Raw genomic sequence first — 18557 nt, 5'->3', positions numbered from 1 at the left:
GATTGAATGCTTTTACATGTATTTAAGCAGCAAAGCGATCACATGGCACAAATGCCTCTTTAATCCTGGTTGTGTTTTCAGATCATCCTTTTATGATGTATTTGTTTCCAGCCTCTGCTCCTCAGGAGTGTTCATTTCTGACTTAATCCCAGTCATTCCTGAGAGTCTGCCAGGGTGGAGGCTGGCGCTCGGCGTTGACTTGTAGAGCTAGCCTTGCAGAAGGGTTACACTGCTGGCAGGAACAATGAATCTAGACAGGTCAAAAGCAGTCAGACTAAACAGTCCCTGGCACCACTCTCTGTTGAGGTAGTGTGTGGGGCTGACTCCCTCACCACATCAAAAAAACAGTTACTTACTCCTTTGCTAAAGAAGGGGCAGAGCTGGCCACAGCCGTACTTCAGAGACTGGTTTGAAGCTCCTCCCCCCAGGCCATCTTTGGCTTTGGATCTGAGCTTTGTGGAATAAGGTTGAGGGAAGGGAAAGGAGGTTTTTGAATAAATGAGCCAATAATGGGGTGAATACGGTTGTCCAAGTTTAAATGGATTTGAAATGGTTACATACGATGGAGGACTTGTGATGAAGATGGAGGACTTGTGAGTCTTGTGAACCGCCGTAAGACTGCCAGTCCCTCTTGATGACACTATTTAAGACTGATAGTTACTAGTCTTGCTGGTCAGTGGTCTCTGCTCAGGCCATTATTGGCTGAAGGTGAGTGTAAAGTGCTCCTCTTTTCAAGAGATCACACAATAGGATGGGGTTATTTTGGTTTTCATCTCTGAACAAGCCGTTGACTTCTTTTTCTGGATTGTGGTACTGTTCCTCTCACTCTGGAGGGTGGGAGTCAGCAGGCTCTTAATGCGTCTCTCACTCGCCTTTGGCACGGTGGCAAAGCCCGAGTGACAGGCTTCCCAGCTTTAATGCCACTGGAGTGGAAAGTTCTGAAACTTTGCAGTCAGAGCCGCCTAATGTCTAGGTGTGGCTACAGGAGGAGCCGATCTTCCATAATTCATTTTTGTCTCTGGAGACTACCAGGCGGAGACTTGGCACCACATAGAAATATCCTCTTTGTGACACTGGCTGAGTTTCATGATTTAAATCATCTCTTTTATTTCTAGAAAACAGAGACAAAAAGCACAGGAATATTTTATTTGGATGGGTGTCAGAGTCTTGACCAACAGTGACCTCCTCTGCCTCTTGTTCGGTCACTCGAGTTCATAAATCGGTGCCTGAACATTAATGGCACACATTTGCGGAAAGTTGAGGTTGGATAAAAATTTCCATTTTCCTATGATTTCCTATGGAATAACCCATTATGGTTTTAGACATGTAGTATTGTGACTCTGGTGGTTTTCGTTTGTGGTCAGCGAAAGAGAGTCAAAAGTTAAGTGTTCATGTTTTCGTCCTCTGGGTTCTCCATCTTTTGCTCTATCTCTCCACACTTCTCTTTCTCTCTCTCTCTCTCTCTCTCTCAAACTCTTTGGTTTCAGTCCTACCTTGGACTTCAGGGCTAAGAGTCATTAATTAGGTTACAGCACTTGATGGATTCCCCTATGATATTGCCCTCAACTTTCATCTGCCCCCACATTTCATTGCTGTCTGTGCTGCTTCTCCAATATAATGTTTACCCAAGTGTAAAATGAGCTGTGAACTCCCCTCCAGTATTTTACATGAACTGACCTTGCTACTGGTTTGTCTTTGCTTGCAGGACATTGTCCTCCAGAAATGTTCAGTCAGCATCATTGCTAAACCACAATTTTTTTTTTTTTTTTAAGTCATTGTTAATTGGCTCCCTGCCAATCTTTTTTCCTTTTTCTTTTTTTCTTTCTTTTTATATTTTTTTATTTTTTTGTCTAATTAGATTATCAACATTTTTAATCACAGACATTTTTAAGAATATCTCACTGAGCACAGTCTCATTCACCTTGAAAAGAAAGATTTTTTTCTCTAACATCTCAAATCTGCTGGCTCCTTCATCTTCTTTTTCAACTTCATACGTCTCCCACACAATTACCTTCCCTCCCCCATCTAGTACATCACGTCACTATCTCTCTAGGCCCCCAGATTAATGCAGAATGCAGTGTTCTCATTTCAGGTCCTCATTTTCTGGAGCCCAGTGGCTCATTCAGAGAAGCCGGGCTGCGTCCGCCTCTCCCGTTTTCTTGCTTTTCTACATTTCACCAAGCCAAGTCAAAGGGCACTGTGGGAACACATGCGAGCCAAAGACAGATGTCTCTAAATAGGAGTCATTGCATTAGTGGATCTGCCGATGTGGAACTCAGACTCCACGATGGGAGCAGCATCAAGTTAACCACGGACAAGGCTCTTGCATGGAATCAGTCAGAGAGAGAGATTTGGGGATGGGGGGAGAACTTTCTACCTAACCCACTTCAGTTGTCTTTGGGTTTGCTTAATCAAGAACACGTATCAAGAGTACATGCAACATCATGTAACGGAAAAAGAGCGCTTTAAACTTCAAAGAGCCCTCACAAGAGCCCTCACAACAGCTGTGAGGCCTGTCTTTGGGTAGTCAGGCTGTAATTTACAGACCTGGCCATCCTCAGCGCTGTGATCTCTCTGGTAGTGATGCAACTACTGGATGGACATCCTCAATCAATTTCATTTTGTCCTCAGTCCTCTCCTTAGGAGAATGTCACAGGGGCGCAGTTTAAACGAAGCTATTTCGTAGATAGCTCCTCTGTAGCACTGACATTGAAAGGCTCTTTGGAGCTGCATTAACCTGCATTAGCAGCCTTGTTCACAGGGGTTGCACACTTTGAAGGCTGATTGCTGAGAAGAAGCAGTGAGTCCGAATGGAGTCCACTAAGCAGCAGTCATGCGCTGATGATATCTTCATCATTAGTCATGATTAACATCAGTTCAATTATGTCGGACATCCAGGTGTCCTTGACACGCAAGTATTTTTAGGTTACAGCTGCTCAGAGCACCAAACAAGCACCACTGATGGTCTGTATAGGTTCACGTACACCAGCTTTCTTGAGATGTAGCAGTGCTTTTGTATTCATGTCAACACAAGCAACAGATTGAGCCCTGATTTAACAAGGGAATGTATGGACCATGAGACTGTATGACAATGATCTTATCATTTCAAAATCCACTCTGTAGGGATCCAAAATAAAAAGGAGACTGGGTCTGTGTGATTTACACATGCAAAATATCAGTGCTCAGAAAAGCCCTGCGCAGGGTTTCTCAAAAAAGCTTTTCTAAAAAAAAATCTGTTTTAAAAGTAAATGTCATCTTTTGTCCTAAAGGAAGTTTCTTCACAATGAATTAGAAAAATAAGACATTGTAGACACCAGTTTTAACATGTCTTCTAAACAGGCTGAATTGGTCCGCATCATTGAATACTTTAAAGAAGTTTTATGTCTGCGCCTGAGCCGCAATCTGCATTCTTCACCTCACGTCTACCAAAACCTCCGCTGTGGCCTGCCTCAGGATCAATTACATTACACTTTAAACATCACTTGAGGCTTCACTGAACCGAAAGAAAAAGTCTTACGAAGAAGAAATCTGCAGGGAAGGGGCACTTCCCTAGGCTCTCTCTCTTTCTTTTCTCCGCTAAAGAAAGGCTCTGCTGGCACTGGCCGTTTTGGCACCACCGCGGTATGGCACTGTACTGATGTCAGAGAGCTAATGAAAATGTCACATGATGATGATGTCTGCAGAGTGCCTGCAGAAGAGGCTGGCTCGACTCTGTCTGGCTTCTCTGAGGACGGTCTGACTGACTTACTGCCCGTGCTTTACAGAGTGACCTCATATGAAATCTGCTGTCGTGTTCTGCTCCTGGACTTCAGTTGTTTTTGTTGTTGTTGTTTTGTTTTTAAATCTTTCCTCCTCCGCCCATCTTGTACGCTTAGATCAGTATGCTACTGGGACACGTTAGCACTGGAAGTGTACGTTCGCATGTTGCAGTTAGGCAAAATGAAGTCCAAAATTATGAAGAGCAGCAACATTGAGAGTCAAGAGAAACCTTTTCTAATTATATTAATATAGGTAAGATACCTATTGCCTGGATCCTAACCAGGATCAGTTGTATAAAATGCAGAATCAGTCTGCAGGCTGCCTTGAGGCAACAGCAATGTTACACACTAACACCTTCATCCAGCAGCAGTAACACACTTTCACCTCACAGTAGATGCAGAGACACCAGAGAGATTACACTGGCTGAAAGAGATTACACTGGTCATTGACATGCTCTTTTCTCTATGTGGAAAAAAGCTATCGCTTCCTGTCTCACACACACCCAGCACCAACTTACTCACGCTCACTCTCCCTTACTTATCCTGTTTATCTCTTTCCTTCTGTGGCTTTGTGTCTTTTCTTCTATCTTTGATCTGTTTTACTCATTTGCGGTGTCTTGTTTGTGTGAATGTATGTCTTTCTCAGCCAGTGTCTGTCATTCATAGACTGTTAGTTACTCCTTCCCTTTGACGCTGGGCTGAAAGGGAAGGGAGAGGTTTATGGCAGGAAGACAAGAAAGAGATAACAGCATCTAAAGCGCATTTCAAAGGCAGTGTACAGTCTAAGGCACAGTTTTATCACGTCGCGTGTTTCTCCATAAATAATTCATGGACTCCCGCTCTGTAATTTTCGAGTGCATGCATTCATATTAATATATATATATCAGGTTACTTATTATGCATGCATATAGATGTTTCCCCCATTGTACTACAGGTTCTGTTGCCATGGTTCCCTTTATTGCCCTTCAGAAGTATAATGATATCCTTTGGCTTTGTGCTCGTCACGGCAATTATGCGTGCCTGCTGACTATGTATGACTGTATGGTTGTTTACTATGTAATGAGTAATCTGTGGGGCCAGTCTTCCAGTGGGCACATAGCATTACTCTATCCGGTATTGACCATCTGTTGATAGAGAGAGCATTGTAACAAAAATGACAGTTTGGTTTCCTGGCTTGACAGTTGAGTGCAATCGACAGCTCTCATCCCCTCCTCTCTCTCTCTCTCTTTTTTTCTCTTCTGTTCTGCAGGCTGTGAGGACATTATAGCGGAGAGTATATCTCTGGACTCAGTGGTACCCATCCTGAAGTGGAGTTCCCAGCCATATGGCTCCAAGTGGGTACACAGACAGGCCATGCACTTCCTGTGTGAGGAGTTCAGCCAGGTCATGACCTCTGATGTTCTGTATGAGCTGAGCAAGGAGCACCTGCTGAACGCCATCCAGTCCGATTACCTGCAGGTGAGAGTGCATCTGCCAAGCACGCGTAACTGCATAAAACCGCCACCTGGCAAAAAACAAACACGAATCCCATTTACACCTTGCATGTCAGACTGATTGGAGTGCTAGAAAAAAAAAGACTCAGTTAACAAGAATAGTTTGTTTGTGTGTGTGTGAAATGGTACATCTGACTCCTTGTAATGTAACAGAGGGGTAATTAGCCTCTGGAATGAAAAGGGAACTTATTCTCCGGAGTGAGCAGACCCCTGGTAATCTGAGGGAGGCTTGGTCTCTGGAGCAAGTACGGGACTTAGTCTTCAGTTTGAATGGGATGACAAGTAGGGCTCGTCAGTCTGGCTTCTGACCGTCAAAGCCTTTTGCTGAGAGCTGTTTTGGAAAACCTAACATAAAACCAATCAGAGAAGGCTCCCATAAACATTCCTCTTTCTTACGTGACAAGAAAAGCCATTACCTCATGGCGTACCCGCTGACGAAAACAAAATTCCAGACTATTTCTAGAAGTTCAAAGCAATGGAAAGTCGATTCAGCCACATAAAGCCACATAAATTTTCTCAGGCAGCCATAACATGATACGCAAAGAGTGTCCCTCTCAGAGCTTCTCTCACTCCACAAATCAACCTGGAGGAGAGGAGAGCAGAGCAGAGAAGTCTCTATTTTTAAGCAGCTGCATATCGGTGACAGTGTGTTTATCTGGCTGTGCCGATCAGGGCTCCCTCCCGAGCAGTGGGGTGAATGACTCAGCTATATCAGATGGCCTCTGGGCTCCTGTCTCCCTGCCTGAGCTCACAGGGAGAAATGTGGTTTAGTGCTGAGGTGTGTTAGCTGGGAGGCACGCTAATGTTCTTACCCCACCCCCACCTCTCATCCTTCTGTTAACCTGCCATCCACGTCGAAATGGTTTTTCAGGTTACGTGTAGATATAAACATGACCGGTGCGAGGGGTTGCTATGGCGACGTGGTGAGATTCGCTAAAGTGTGTTGCAGATCTGTAGAGAGTCCAGCCAAGTTCAATCAACTTGTCATTATGGACAGCAGTACACACCTGGTTTTGTGTGTGCATCCTTAACACAGTCTTTTAGGCCTTCAGTAATGAAAGGAATTAGTGCTAAGTCTTTAATGTGCTATAACTCACGTTAAACATGTGAGCACCCGCAATATTAAAAGGAAATCTAGTGATTTGTGACTTTTTAGTGCTAGGACCAATGACGGGCCTTTTTTTCACAAGCTGATCAGGTTATTCAGAACTTTAGGGCTAGGTTAGGTTTAGGGTTTAGGTTATTCAGAACTTTAGACACAGTAAAATTTCTGCGAAATCTGTGAAAATGTTTGCCGTTTTGTACAGTGACGACAGTAATTCTGATCCAGACATAGAAAACACTAGGGAAAGGGTAGAGAAACTGCCGTTGAAATGTTTTCCTGCTGTGAAGGTGATTTGTGCGTGGTTTTCTGTGCTGATCTGTTCTGACTGCAGCACTGCAGAGAGAGCTCTGTGTCTTTGCTGACTCTCCTCTCCTCTCCTCTCCTCTCGTCCACAGGCCAGCGAACAGGACATCCTCAAGTACGTTGTCAAGTGGGGAGAACACCAGCTCATTAAGAGGATGGCTGACCGAGGTAACTGACCCAAACCCTCGGCTTACGGTCTCGCTGCCTGTCTGACATGAACGCGCGCAAGCACACACACACACACACACACACACACACACACACACACACACACACCAGAAAGTCCACTAATCCAAGACAAAGGCTGTGCCTTATAATCCAGCCAAATACACACACACACCCTGAGTTAGTCATGCAATGGTTGTACTCTGCCTCCATACAAGGACTTTAACACTCACTCTCCCCCACATACAGAGACTAACACACCCTTCCTCCCTCGCATATATAGACTCTTAACACTGTCTTTCTGTCTCTCTTTCACGCACACACACAAATGCACACAAACACACACACAGATACATTCCGAGTCAAACACTCGTGTGCCCAGTGACTCTGCCCCTGCGTTATCCTTGCTGCTGTGGATGAGAGGCTGATCAGTGCCAGGCTAATGATTTATTCTTCACTGCTCCTAAAGTGGAGTAATGAGTCTGAGTGGCTGGCCCAGGTTAAATCAGGCCAAACTGCTGCATACCAAGGCACAGAGTCACACTACAGCACCAACCTCACACTCTCTCCAAACTCACACACTCAGCAAGCTCCTCACAGAGACAAACAGCCAATCACCTCACTCATGACAGGTCATTGTGCCTGCAGTTGTCTGTCAATGGAACCAATAGTTTAAACTCTGACTTTGTGTGTCTCTGTGTGTGTGTGTGTGTGTGTGTGTGTTCGTTCCAGAGCCTAACCTGTTGAGTGGCACAGCTCACAGTGTGAATAAGCGCGGTGTGAAGAGGAGAGATCTGGACCTTGAGGAGCTGAAAGAGATCCTGTCTCCACTGCTGCCTTACGTCCGTACTGAGCACATACTACCACCCAACAGCGAAGTTTTGGCTGATACTGTAAGCGTGCGTGTGTGTGTGTGTGTGTTTCTCTTTTTCCCTTTGTTATGTTTTACATCTTTATATTCACATGTGCATGACCCAAGATCATTTAGCCAAGAAATGTCTTTTTTTAATTGCATTACATGTGCAGCCACTTCACGTGGCTTCGCTTTCTAAACCTAAAAAATGGTCTTTTCATAATGCAGTGTGCTACAAGTCAAACTTGTGCATAAAAGTTAAAATGAAAAAAAATAAATTGATGGTTAACTGCTATACTGTTCAGCCCAATGTAACTAGCTTCTTTTATGACTGTTTTCCATTCACTCCCTGTGTCTAGCTTTGTTCAGGGGGGTATGGAGAGGGAACAGTGCACACAGAGTGGATGCAGTTTTCCAGTTTAGCAGTGAGACAAATGAAAACAGATTGGTCATTTTGATTATGGTGCTCATTATAACCACCCCTTTCTCCCTCCTCCATCTAGATGAAAAGGGGTCTTATCAGCACCCCTCCGTCAGACATGCTCCCCACGGCAGAGGGGGGCAAAGCCAACGCGTGGCTCCGTCAGAAGAGTGCTGGTATCTACGTTCGCCCCCGCCTCTTCTCGCCGTATGTAGAGGAGGCCAAGGTAGGACAGAGCAAATTATTTATCCCACATCATGTAAAACAGGGAGTTTCTTTATCCCTTAAAAGTGTATGGAAGAGAGCCTGTGTTCAGAATTGGATCTTTTTTCTCCAAATCAGATTGGTGCAAATTTCTTACTCTGTCAGAACCAATACTATTATGGTGTCAGTTGACATGTCACAGCTGAAATGGGCTTATTTTGATAAATAGAGAGAGACAGATGTGAAGTGGCGTGATAGAGAGGTAGAGGGACGTATAGTTGTATGGACACATTTATGTGAGATGAACATATTTGTGCAATTTATCTGATACCTGTTTGTTTTCTCTGTTTATGGAGACCCTTTAAACTGTGTGGAACGCAGGCTGAATATGTTTGTTTCTGTGTGTGTGTTTATGTGTGTGTGTGTGTGTGCCTATCTGTCTCAGGCGGTGCTGGATGAGATGATGGTGGAGCAGACTGATCTGGTTAGACTACGCATGGTGCGAATGTCCAACGTACCCGATACCCTTTACATGGTTAACAATGCTGTCCCCCAGTGCTGTCACATGATCAACCACCAGCAAATGGCAGGCAGTCAGACGGCCCCACCATCTGTGGTAGCCAACGAGATACCGGGTGAGTCAAACACCCTCACCTGGGACAGGATTAATGCTGACCGCCAGGCGTTCTGCGTTTATTTCGAATATCGAAAATGACATTTATTTTGCACAGTGCCTTTTTTAAAACACGGGCGATTCTCTGGGAGAATTGTAGTCTGTGAAATGACATGGGAGGGAGCATTGGCACTGTAAGTTGGCAGCATAAGTGGGGACCGTGGGAGGTAAAGCACCATTTGGAGTCATGTGGTGTTCTGATGGTTTGCAGTTTAACACTGACTGTTTCAAAATGCTCATGAAGTTTACTTGAGTCTGTCTTCACACATGTAAAGCTTTCAAATGCTGTTTTGGATGAAGCTGAACATTGACTTTTCCATGAATTGAATAAGCTGAAAATTGCCATTTCTGACCTGAAGGGCTTTCTGGAGAACGGTTGATTTCTCCTCCAGAGAAATACTGCTCACTTTCATATATCTCAGAGGTCGTTAAATATATTTGCATATACGATTACCCCTGAATTTGACAACCAAGATAAATGGTAAATGATAAATTAGAAATTCAATATATTGAACCATGCACTGAACACTCCTTCTTGTCTTTCTCTCCCCCCCCCCCCCATCTCGCTCGCTCTCTCTCGCTCTCTCTCTCCGTCCCACAGTTCCCAGACTGTCTGTGGTGAAAGAGATGATCAGGCGGTTGCAGGAGTTGCGACATACAGACCAGGTGCAGCGAGCGTACGCGCTAAACTGTGGTGAGGGCGCCACTGTGAGCTATGAGCTGCAGATCCGCGTGCTTCGTGAGTTCGGCCTGCCAGATGGTGCGGCCGAACTGCTTCAGGTGAGAGCACAAGCCCCCGGGATGGACTTAGGACAGGGCTGAATCTTTCATAAAAGGGTCTGTCCAAAATTTTGCTGAGCTAAATTTAGACAATACACCTGTGCCTCACTTGCTGTCGATAACAGGAAGGCGGGGTGTCCAAGTCAACAGAACCGACCGTTTTCTATTTCGGTGGGTGTGCTGGCCAGGCTCTTCCCCCTTACTGAGTCTGCACACACTGATGGTCAGAAGTCTGTATAGTTTAAGGTCAGCCTGTTGCATTGCAGCATGTTGCATTGTCTGAAAATGCAGCTTTTTGGCATGAAGTAGTGGAGATGGTTCCATCTTCTGGGTTTTCCCAAGTATATACACACTCATTGGATGTCATATGAATGGATGGCCATTTGCAGTTTGTTGTATCTGGAAATTATTTGCTGGTTCCTTCTGTCGTCTGACAGCACGCAAAACAATTATTCTAGTCTCATTTCTGAGAAACATAAATACAGTGTTGAAAAACACAGGTATGTTGAGATGTAAATCATCTTATCGCTTATAAATAAAGAAGAATGAAATTATTCACCATTATTCACCAAAACATCATTAAGCCTTATTTTCAAATGTCATTTTCTGAGTAATTTTGGAAATGATTTATTTCATGGATTATAAAATACATTGTGTCAGGTATTTTCTGTTTTGTGGTTTGATCAACTAATAGGCTTATAAACTATGTGCTCCTTCCACCGTTGTGAAGGTTTGTGCAGTCTGAGGCTCGTAGGGTGACACTGACTATATTTCCCCTTTCTGTTTCATTCTGGCTCTGGTCAGGAAAGGGAAACATAGGTTTATGAACACAGCAAGAGGAATGTGGCCACTCTTGTGTATGTATCAGTGTGTACCAGACAGTCTGATGTCTTGATATCTCCGTCTTGCTTCTTAGGCACACTTTCAAAATTACATTTAGCAAACGCTTTGAGATTCACGCAGCTATGCATAATACATTCCAATAAAGTAACAGATTGTTGGCCTAACTGTGGCTTTTTTGAATGATTCAGTGTGCAGTTTTGGACTTTGAAAGTCTGGTAGAAAAATAATAAGGGAGCAGCATTAAGGGCATATTAGTCAACAGTGCTGCTGTGGCGTTGACCGTAACTGTCCTCTGGTCATTGATTTGTTCTTAGCGTTCCACTTAAGACCACAGTATTCTGGTTTTGCCTCTTATTGTAGATGGATGTTTCTTGATTTTTTTTTTTCCCTTGGTGTTTGAAGTTGTCTAGCACAGTTTTGTTTGTTTGTTTGTTTATTTATTTATTTAGCCTTTTTATGTAATTACTTTGACTCCCTCAGAACCCACACAAGTTCTTTCCTGAGGAACGGTTTGGAGACGAGAGTCCGGTTCTGGCCCTGCGTCAGTCGGGCCGTTGCCGGGTCAACAGCACACCAGCAGTCGAGAGCATGTTCACTGACCTGGAAACCCTGGTGGGGTTCCACCCTCCTCTGCCCCCACCACCTCCACCCTACCATCCCCCAACTACGCCAGGCCACGCCCAGATGAAGGCAGCCTGGAGACCACGTGCCCCTAGCCAGCCCCCCTCTCGCTCCTTCTCCTACCCCTGTAACCACACCCTGCTCCATCGCCAGCCCTCCTCTAAAATGGGCAGCCCAGCCTACCCACCTGGGGCAAAAGCCTTGCCCCCTGACTGCACCAATCCACAGGGGGCACGAAGCCTGCATCCAGACAAACAAGGGGTGAGTGGAGTCAGCAGGGAGCATATGTCTAAGGCTTGAGTTAATCGTATAGATTTTTTTTCGATTTTTCTTTCTTCTCACCAGGAAGATACATGTATGTCTACCTAGCCATGAGTTTGAATTTTCCTGCCCTAAACTGTGGTGGGAGAGTAAGCCTTACTCACTGGTGTTATACAAATTCAACTGCGCTATTGTTGCTTTGTGCATGTTGTTGTGTGAGAGATGTTGATGGATGCAGACCAAGACATTTTACCTCTTTAGAACTGACAGTATTTTCCATCTGATCCAACAGAACATGGAACCAGTCATTAACGAGTTTATGCCCGATATCGCGATGGGTGTGTCTGCCATGAGCCTGAAGGAACACCGCCTGCCAGAAGTCACCATGGAGGTCGAGGGTCATGACCCACACACTCACACTTCCACAGCTCCACCCGTGTCTCACTGCTTCGCAGGCCGCCACCCACACTCTTCCCGAAAGAGGCACGCCGCTGAGACCAAGACGGAGGGTCAGCCTGACTTCCCAGACCTGTACGAGTTCTCTGGACGCCATGCGCCTCCCTACATGGGTCCGGATCTCTACAGCCACAGTCGTCCCACGGCGGGCCCACCAGCGTACCCACCAGATATGCAGGGTCCCTCTCGCGGACCCCCCACGGAGGAAGCCCTACGCCTCGACGTGCTGGAGCAACCACCCCAGAGGCTGGATCTGGCCCTGGGGGCACAAGCTGGACCCCTGCACGGGCCGTGGGCTCGCCCCAAAAATGAAACGGACCTCACATATGGGCTTGGCCCCACCGACACGTATGAAGAGTGGACCCCTGGCCGCCGGCCGGCCGGGGAGGGGTCGACGGGACCTGGAGAGGAGGGGGCAGGAGGTCGCGACCGACGCTCCCCCAATAAACCAGAGTACCCTTATAGGAAATCTGCACTCTGACCTCACAGAGAGACTGAAGACAAAGGATAAACGCAGACTGTAAGCTAACAGGTGAAGCCTTGGTGGGTGGGGCCTCTCTCTGCATTTGTTGGTCATTGTGGTTGGCTTGTTGCGTTGAATGCTCTTAGCTCCTCAGCTGTCTGCTGGTCAACAAGGGCCAAGGCAAAAAAACAACAACGACAACAACAACAAAAAAGAAAAACAGAGCCCTCATTTCCAGGCCCATAGCTCACAAACACTAAAAGACAGATGTCATCCAGATGAGAGGATACTTTGGTTTGGTTGAGAGCTTTCTTTCGTAATGAGAATAGCCCCAAGGCTGTTCCAAATCAAGCCCTTGGCTGCTGCCTCAATTCTACAGCTGCTAGAGCCTGTCTTTCTACTTCTTCACACTAAATGCACTTTTTCAGTCTTGTAAGCCTCAACAACGTTCTCCCTTCTCCTTCCATCTTCTCCTCTTTGGTTACTCACTCAGAATCAACATTTCACTCATGATCATGGTTAAGATTAGGAAGAGATAGCAATGACTGATCCTGGAACTGTGTCTCGGGTCAGAATGTAATTTCAGCGCTTGAGTCATCCCATCTCTCATTTTAAATTCTCCATAGGAAGTAAAGCAGCTGAAAATCTAAGCCGAATAATTCTCCTCCAGAGAGACGCTTAGCTCTATAAGAATGCGTTGCCATCACCACACATTTCTGTTACTTTCATTTCCTGCTTTTGAATGAGTGGAACGTCAATATGAGGGCAGAATTATTTATTTATATTGGAGTTTGAATTTACCTTTCTTAAAGATAAATTGGAAGAATGCCCTGGCAGTAAGTTGCAAACTCATTTGCTCTCCCCATCCATGACAAATAGTTTCCCCCTTTTTCAGGCGGAATTGCAGTAATGGCTCTTATTATCCGCCCTGCAAGCTTCTATCTTAGCGCAAGCAATTTTAAGATTTGGAAAAACAGGTCTCAAAAGAGGAAAAGAAAGAAACCCACTTCTGCCAGCCAGACCATTTGTCAGGGAGAAGAATGGCGTAGTCGCTCTTTGTGAATTCAAATGCAACTTCTTAGTGTACCCCTCAAAGTCGACGTGATAAGCACATTTAATCCAATTCTGAGCTTCTGTTTTACAAATCTCCACCTTTCTAGTTGAAAGATCTTCAAATACTTTACCAGCTTATTTGTCTTTCCAAGTCACCAAGGTGTGGCGTTGTTTGTAATGCCACTCCTAAGGAGGACTGTCTGGTCTTGTCTCTAAAGCCGTTGTACACACTGACAGTAATGAGAGAGAGTGACTGCAGTGAGCTTTTTGACAGCCTTTACGAAAGATCTCAGCCAAACCAAATTCAAGCCCTCGTTGTGACTATCACTCCAGCACAGTTGACGTGATGTTGATTTAGTTTTAAGTGTGTCAGTCAGTCTTACGGTTATCATGTGGTATTTTCAACACCTTCAGCTCTCTCAACCATTTATCAGCTATGACGATGATTTCAAGAATCAAGTAGCAAAAAAAAAAAAAAAAAGCAGAAGGAAAAAGGAGATTAAAGAACACAGAGGGAATTTTTGAAAGTGTTGTCATTTTTGAGAGACTCATTCTAAGCCAGCATAACCTGTATTTTTGTCTACACACCCATACGTGAACTAAATCCTTTTTTTTTTTTTTTTAAAAGCTTCACCAGAGTTTATCAGACAATGTTGTTGGTTTGATTAACTTGTGATGATCTCTTCCTTTCTGTGGAAGTGGTCTGCAGTACTGTACGTTTTAGTTCTCTCGCTCATATCTGTACCGTCATCGCCTACGTCTGTTATCTTTACACTCTGTACTTTACCGTATGTCTGTCTCAGAGAAAGCTCTATGTCCAGTCTTCAATTCTCTTCTTCTTCTGCTCCCTCTCCTGTCCTGAAACTATGAAATCAAACAGTCCCAAACCACATTTTTTTCTCTGTTGGGTGATTTTACTGCATCTATCACCAATTTTGCAAATCAAAAAAAGAAAAATCGCAGTGGTTTCAAAGCCGGCTTTCGTAGGTCAGTCCAGCCAAATAAGCTGTTAAAGGTCCTTTTGTCCTGTTCAGACTCATAACCATTTCCCATTAGACTGAGCTCTTCTGCTTATCATGTCTCACTGATTCAAAGCACAAACGAATTTTGGTTTGGCCCTAACGAGCGATAATGCCCTCGTTTTAACGTTCCCCCGTCTTGAAAGTGGTTGCCTGACTTTGTGAGTGCTCCATTTGATTTGGTCTGTTGGGTCATTCAGGTTGTCAAAGATAAGGCTGTGAGGAGCCATTAACCCGACTCACTGGGGCTTTGAAACGTTCTCAGACAGGCCCAGTGACATGCCATTACTTTTTGGCTGAGGGGAAACCTGTGAAGTCAAAGTGTGTTTGGTCTATTGAAATGTGGCACTCAGAAGAGTTTGAGCGCACTGGAATGAAAGGTGTATTCACTGTGCATTTTCTACAACTGGTTTTCTCTTTTAGAAAGTATTTGGATCATTTGTCACAAATTAATTATTATTGATCTCCATGTTGCTTTTGATATAGAGCAGCCTTAACCTGTCAATATTTTTCTCTCTGCAGTTCATGTTGTGCTCAGTGCAGGTTTATGTGGGTTGAGATTCTTGGTCGTTTTGTCCCTGCTTTGCGATTGCTGCTGAATCATTCTTTGCCCAACATAAAATCAGGTGAAATGTCTTCGGCCTTGTCTAGGCCAACACCGCACAGTGGGTGTGCGCCTGCACAAATCATACCACTCTCTCTAAAGTCTTCTACCTCTGACCAGTGCCCTGATCACCTAAAATCACCTAAAAGGATGAAGTCATTCTTGTCTTTCTCCAGTTTAGTTTTCTGCTGCAAACCTCCCAGGCCTTACCTCCAAACACCAAGTCTCGGTATGCAATTTTTCCATCCACTCACACCTCCCATGTCTCAGCGAAATGAGAGGCACTCTCCCTCATGTCATCCTTGGAATTGGCAGCAGTTACCAAATAAGCTTTTCTCATCTTTTTTGTGTGTGTGTGTGTGTGTGTGTGTGTGTGTGTGTGTGTGTGTGTGTGTGTGTGTGTGTGTGTGGAAAAACACGATTTTCATGCTAATTGTCATCCTCTGGTGAGGGATTTTCTCTCTGCTGTTGCCTATGGGGGGTGTATGAGCACATGCTCGGGTACGCGTTTGTCTCAGTCCTGGAGCAGAGAGCAGAAGGACTCCAATGCGTGGCCTGCTGTCCTACTAATGACGCTAATGAAGGAGATGAGGAGCTCCTGCATGCCCCTTAACTCCTGCTCCACGCGCGCTCCCTGCCTGGAGTCAGAGATGTTACAGATGAGTGGGAGTGATAGAGAGGAAATGCTGTGTTTTCTCAGGATCACTCTCTCAAAAACGGGACCAGCAACAGCTGGCTTCAGCAGCCCCTTCAAAAACAGGTGATGAAGAATATAAAACTGCTCCTGCCAAACGATTAATTGTCTTTTTTTTTTTTTCCCCGTTTTCATGGCAACAGTTAGGCACACAGACCACAGGGTCTGTCGAAGTGAGCATTCGTGTCTGTGTCAGAGATGCTAGGGTAGCCGATCTGGAGGATTTTTTGCAGAATTGTTTTTGCAGGGAGCAGACGAACGCTCTTCTCACCCTGCCAGCGCTCCCTCCCACAGCATACCAGAGTCAGAGCAGTACTGCCTCCCCCCCTTTGGAGGCGTGAGTGGTTCCTGAGTCATGAGCATCCGAGTAGGAGGGCCACAGCCTCACTTGGCAAAGCGCGGGGAGCCTGGCAACAAAAATAGAATCAGAGCAGGACCTTGCCCAAGGGCCAAGCCATCCTCCAGAGAGGGTTTAAGTCATCCTAAATCGAGGACTGCTTATTTGTATGCTGTCATTGTAGCTTTCCATATTCAACCCCCAGTTCAGTTCAGTTCAATCCAATCCATATGCAAGCACGTGAATTCTTGTGCCTCAGAAACAAACTGTTAACTTGTGCTCATAAACAGTACACCACCAGCCGCTGAAGCTTTGACAGCTTGCGCACGCAAGTGACTATTGAGTGAGTAATAGCTGTCTTCACACCTCTCAAGATGCTGTTTATCATATACAATTCGTTTCCAAACCAGTTTCAGCAGATCTTTTTTTCATTTCTCTGTGGAGCAAAGGGCCAAATGTTTTAAAACACGTGCTCAATGAACATTGCAAAAACATCCATGGTTCTTCTCTCTTAGGACTATAACAGCCAAAGTATACAATCTGTGAGCTCAGCTGGTAATTAAGAGACTTATTTCCTAAATATGACATGACTGCAGGTGATTAACCACATATCTTTGACCGGTTGACCTTACAGTGTATTCTCGTAGGGGCAGTTCACTGATGTCATGCTTGTCCTCATTCGGTTCACCTGATTGGTCGAGGGCTTGTCTAGTGTGCCCCCCTCTGGCACCACAATTCAATCAAAAATCTGTGTGTATGTGTGTGTTTGTACATTGAAATCAGATAGAGAATTGAAATAACTAAATCATTTCAGTGTTTCTTAGTCCATGAACACAGGAAACTCTGCACTGCATATAACTGGTCTAGCAAAGTTATAGATCCTCAAGATCAGGCTGTTGAGTCTTTGGGAATAGGCACAGAGTTTAAAAAAAAAGAAGAAAAGAAAGAAAGAGTGCGTTTGGGGCAAGCGTTCCTTTAGAAACAGATTGAGAAACAGGGCTGTATCTTTAAGCTCCATCAGTATGCTGTCTTATGAGTTGCAGAGTTTGTGGCAGTTTCATAAGTTTATTGAATTTTGAGTTGGAGGGCTTTTATGCTGATACCTCACATCCAGGAAGTGAAACTAGAAACTTCTGTCATCTTCCTTTGTCCATACACTCGAAGTTCAGTTCTCAGATGTAGGTTGAAGTATGAAAAGTACCAGAGACCCACAGCCAAATTCTTTGCTAATTGCCTATCAACTCAGGCTGTCATAGACCACAGTATACATAGCTACCTAAGACCCTTTATATTCTCAGAACTGAGGTACTTTATACTTTAGCTGAATACCTTGTCTTTTTTGTCTTTTTGTGTATTTCTTTGTGGATGTTTAATATATGTGGTGTAAGCTAATTTCCTTTTCATTCCATGTACACATAGGTGAGAGGATAGTATATCTGCTTTACAGTATCACAAAAACAGTGTACTTTTTTCCACCATGTGTTTTCAAGCTTTCAGTATACTTAGCAAGTCCATCAAAAGGCAGATGTATTTGCTAGCATGAGGCAGTGGTACTAAATGAAATCTAAAAAAGAAAAAAAAGTCTAAGTCGGTTTGGCCATCTTGCCCTTTTTTGTTTGGATGCCCTATTATTGCTGGACGAAACATTTTGTTACCAAATTGACCTTCGATTCAAGTAAGACGCTGGTCATCGACCATCATCTTGTGCGAATGATGGGTGTGGCCTGTTTGAGAGGTTTGACTCATTTGTCAGTTGACAGCTGTCTGTTAGAATGAATGTACAGGTACCGTTGCACTAATCTTAATCAAACAGCTATTACATTCTAGCCACCCTTTTGTTTTGTTTTTGGTTTTTGTTTGGGGTTTTTTTTTGGGTTTTTTTAGTGTAGTCCCTGTGGGGTTGCTCCCCCTGCTGGCAGTATTGCATTCAGTGTTTCGTTTGATTATTTTCGTGGTTGTTTTTTGTCAGTTTTGTGGTCATTTTCATCTTTGAGAGCCCATTTCTTTCGCTGTAGCGTCATCTTACTCAGTACAAGCAAAGCATTCGCTCATTTCCTAAATCCTCCAAATGTCAACAATTTTTGTCTTGTCTTTTTTTTTTCTTTTTTTTTTTGCATGGCGACTTTTCAGCAGCAGTATAGCTGAACTTTGCTCTGTGGTCTGTGTTTAGATTCGTGCAGGGCAAAGGAAGCACTTGCATATTGTTTGGCATGGTGTGATTTCCAGGTCGTCTCTCTTTGCTTTCTCTCTTAGGGAGAAGATTCAGAGTGCCTTCCCCTGCCAGAGGCTGGGTTACCTTTCCCTAACCCTACCCCTTACCCCCTTCCCCCTCCCCCCTCGTCTTATGCAAGCCGTTTCTATAAGCCTACGCTGACCAGTCTCTTTGAAATACTGTAGCCAATGCTTAGTGTACATAGTGGTTTTGTTTTGTTTTGTTTTTGTTTTTTCTTT

At 44.6% G+C, this 18557-nt stretch overlaps 1 protein-coding gene across 1 annotated transcript in view; it reads left to right on the top strand.

Annotated features, from left to right (window-relative positions):
- btbd7 (BTB (POZ) domain containing 7) overlaps positions 1-12509 on the top strand; it is a 41748-nt gene extending 29239 nt beyond the window's left edge. The window contains exons 4-11 of the mRNA XM_030771630.1: positions 5008-5216; positions 6752-6827; positions 7557-7717; positions 8181-8324; positions 8748-8937; positions 9577-9755; positions 11079-11480; positions 11773-12509. Coding sequence (XP_030627490.1) covers positions 5008-5216; positions 6752-6827; positions 7557-7717; positions 8181-8324; positions 8748-8937; positions 9577-9755; positions 11079-11480; positions 11773-12417 — 2006 coding nt within the window. The 3' untranslated portion in view covers positions 12418-12509. The remainder of the gene's footprint in view (positions 1-5007; positions 5217-6751; positions 6828-7556; positions 7718-8180; positions 8325-8747; positions 8938-9576; positions 9756-11078; positions 11481-11772) is intronic.
- Positions 12510-18557: the final 6048 nt, after the last annotated feature.

The sequence above is a fragment of the Chanos chanos genome, chromosome 4 (genome assembly GCF_902362185.1).
Source record: "Chanos chanos chromosome 4, fChaCha1.1, whole genome shotgun sequence".
In the NCBI taxonomy this organism is placed as follows: domain Eukaryota; kingdom Metazoa; phylum Chordata; class Actinopteri; order Gonorynchiformes; family Chanidae; genus Chanos; species Chanos chanos.
Note: the sequence above shows the minus strand (reverse complement) of the source record. Positions and strands in the feature narration are given on the sequence as shown.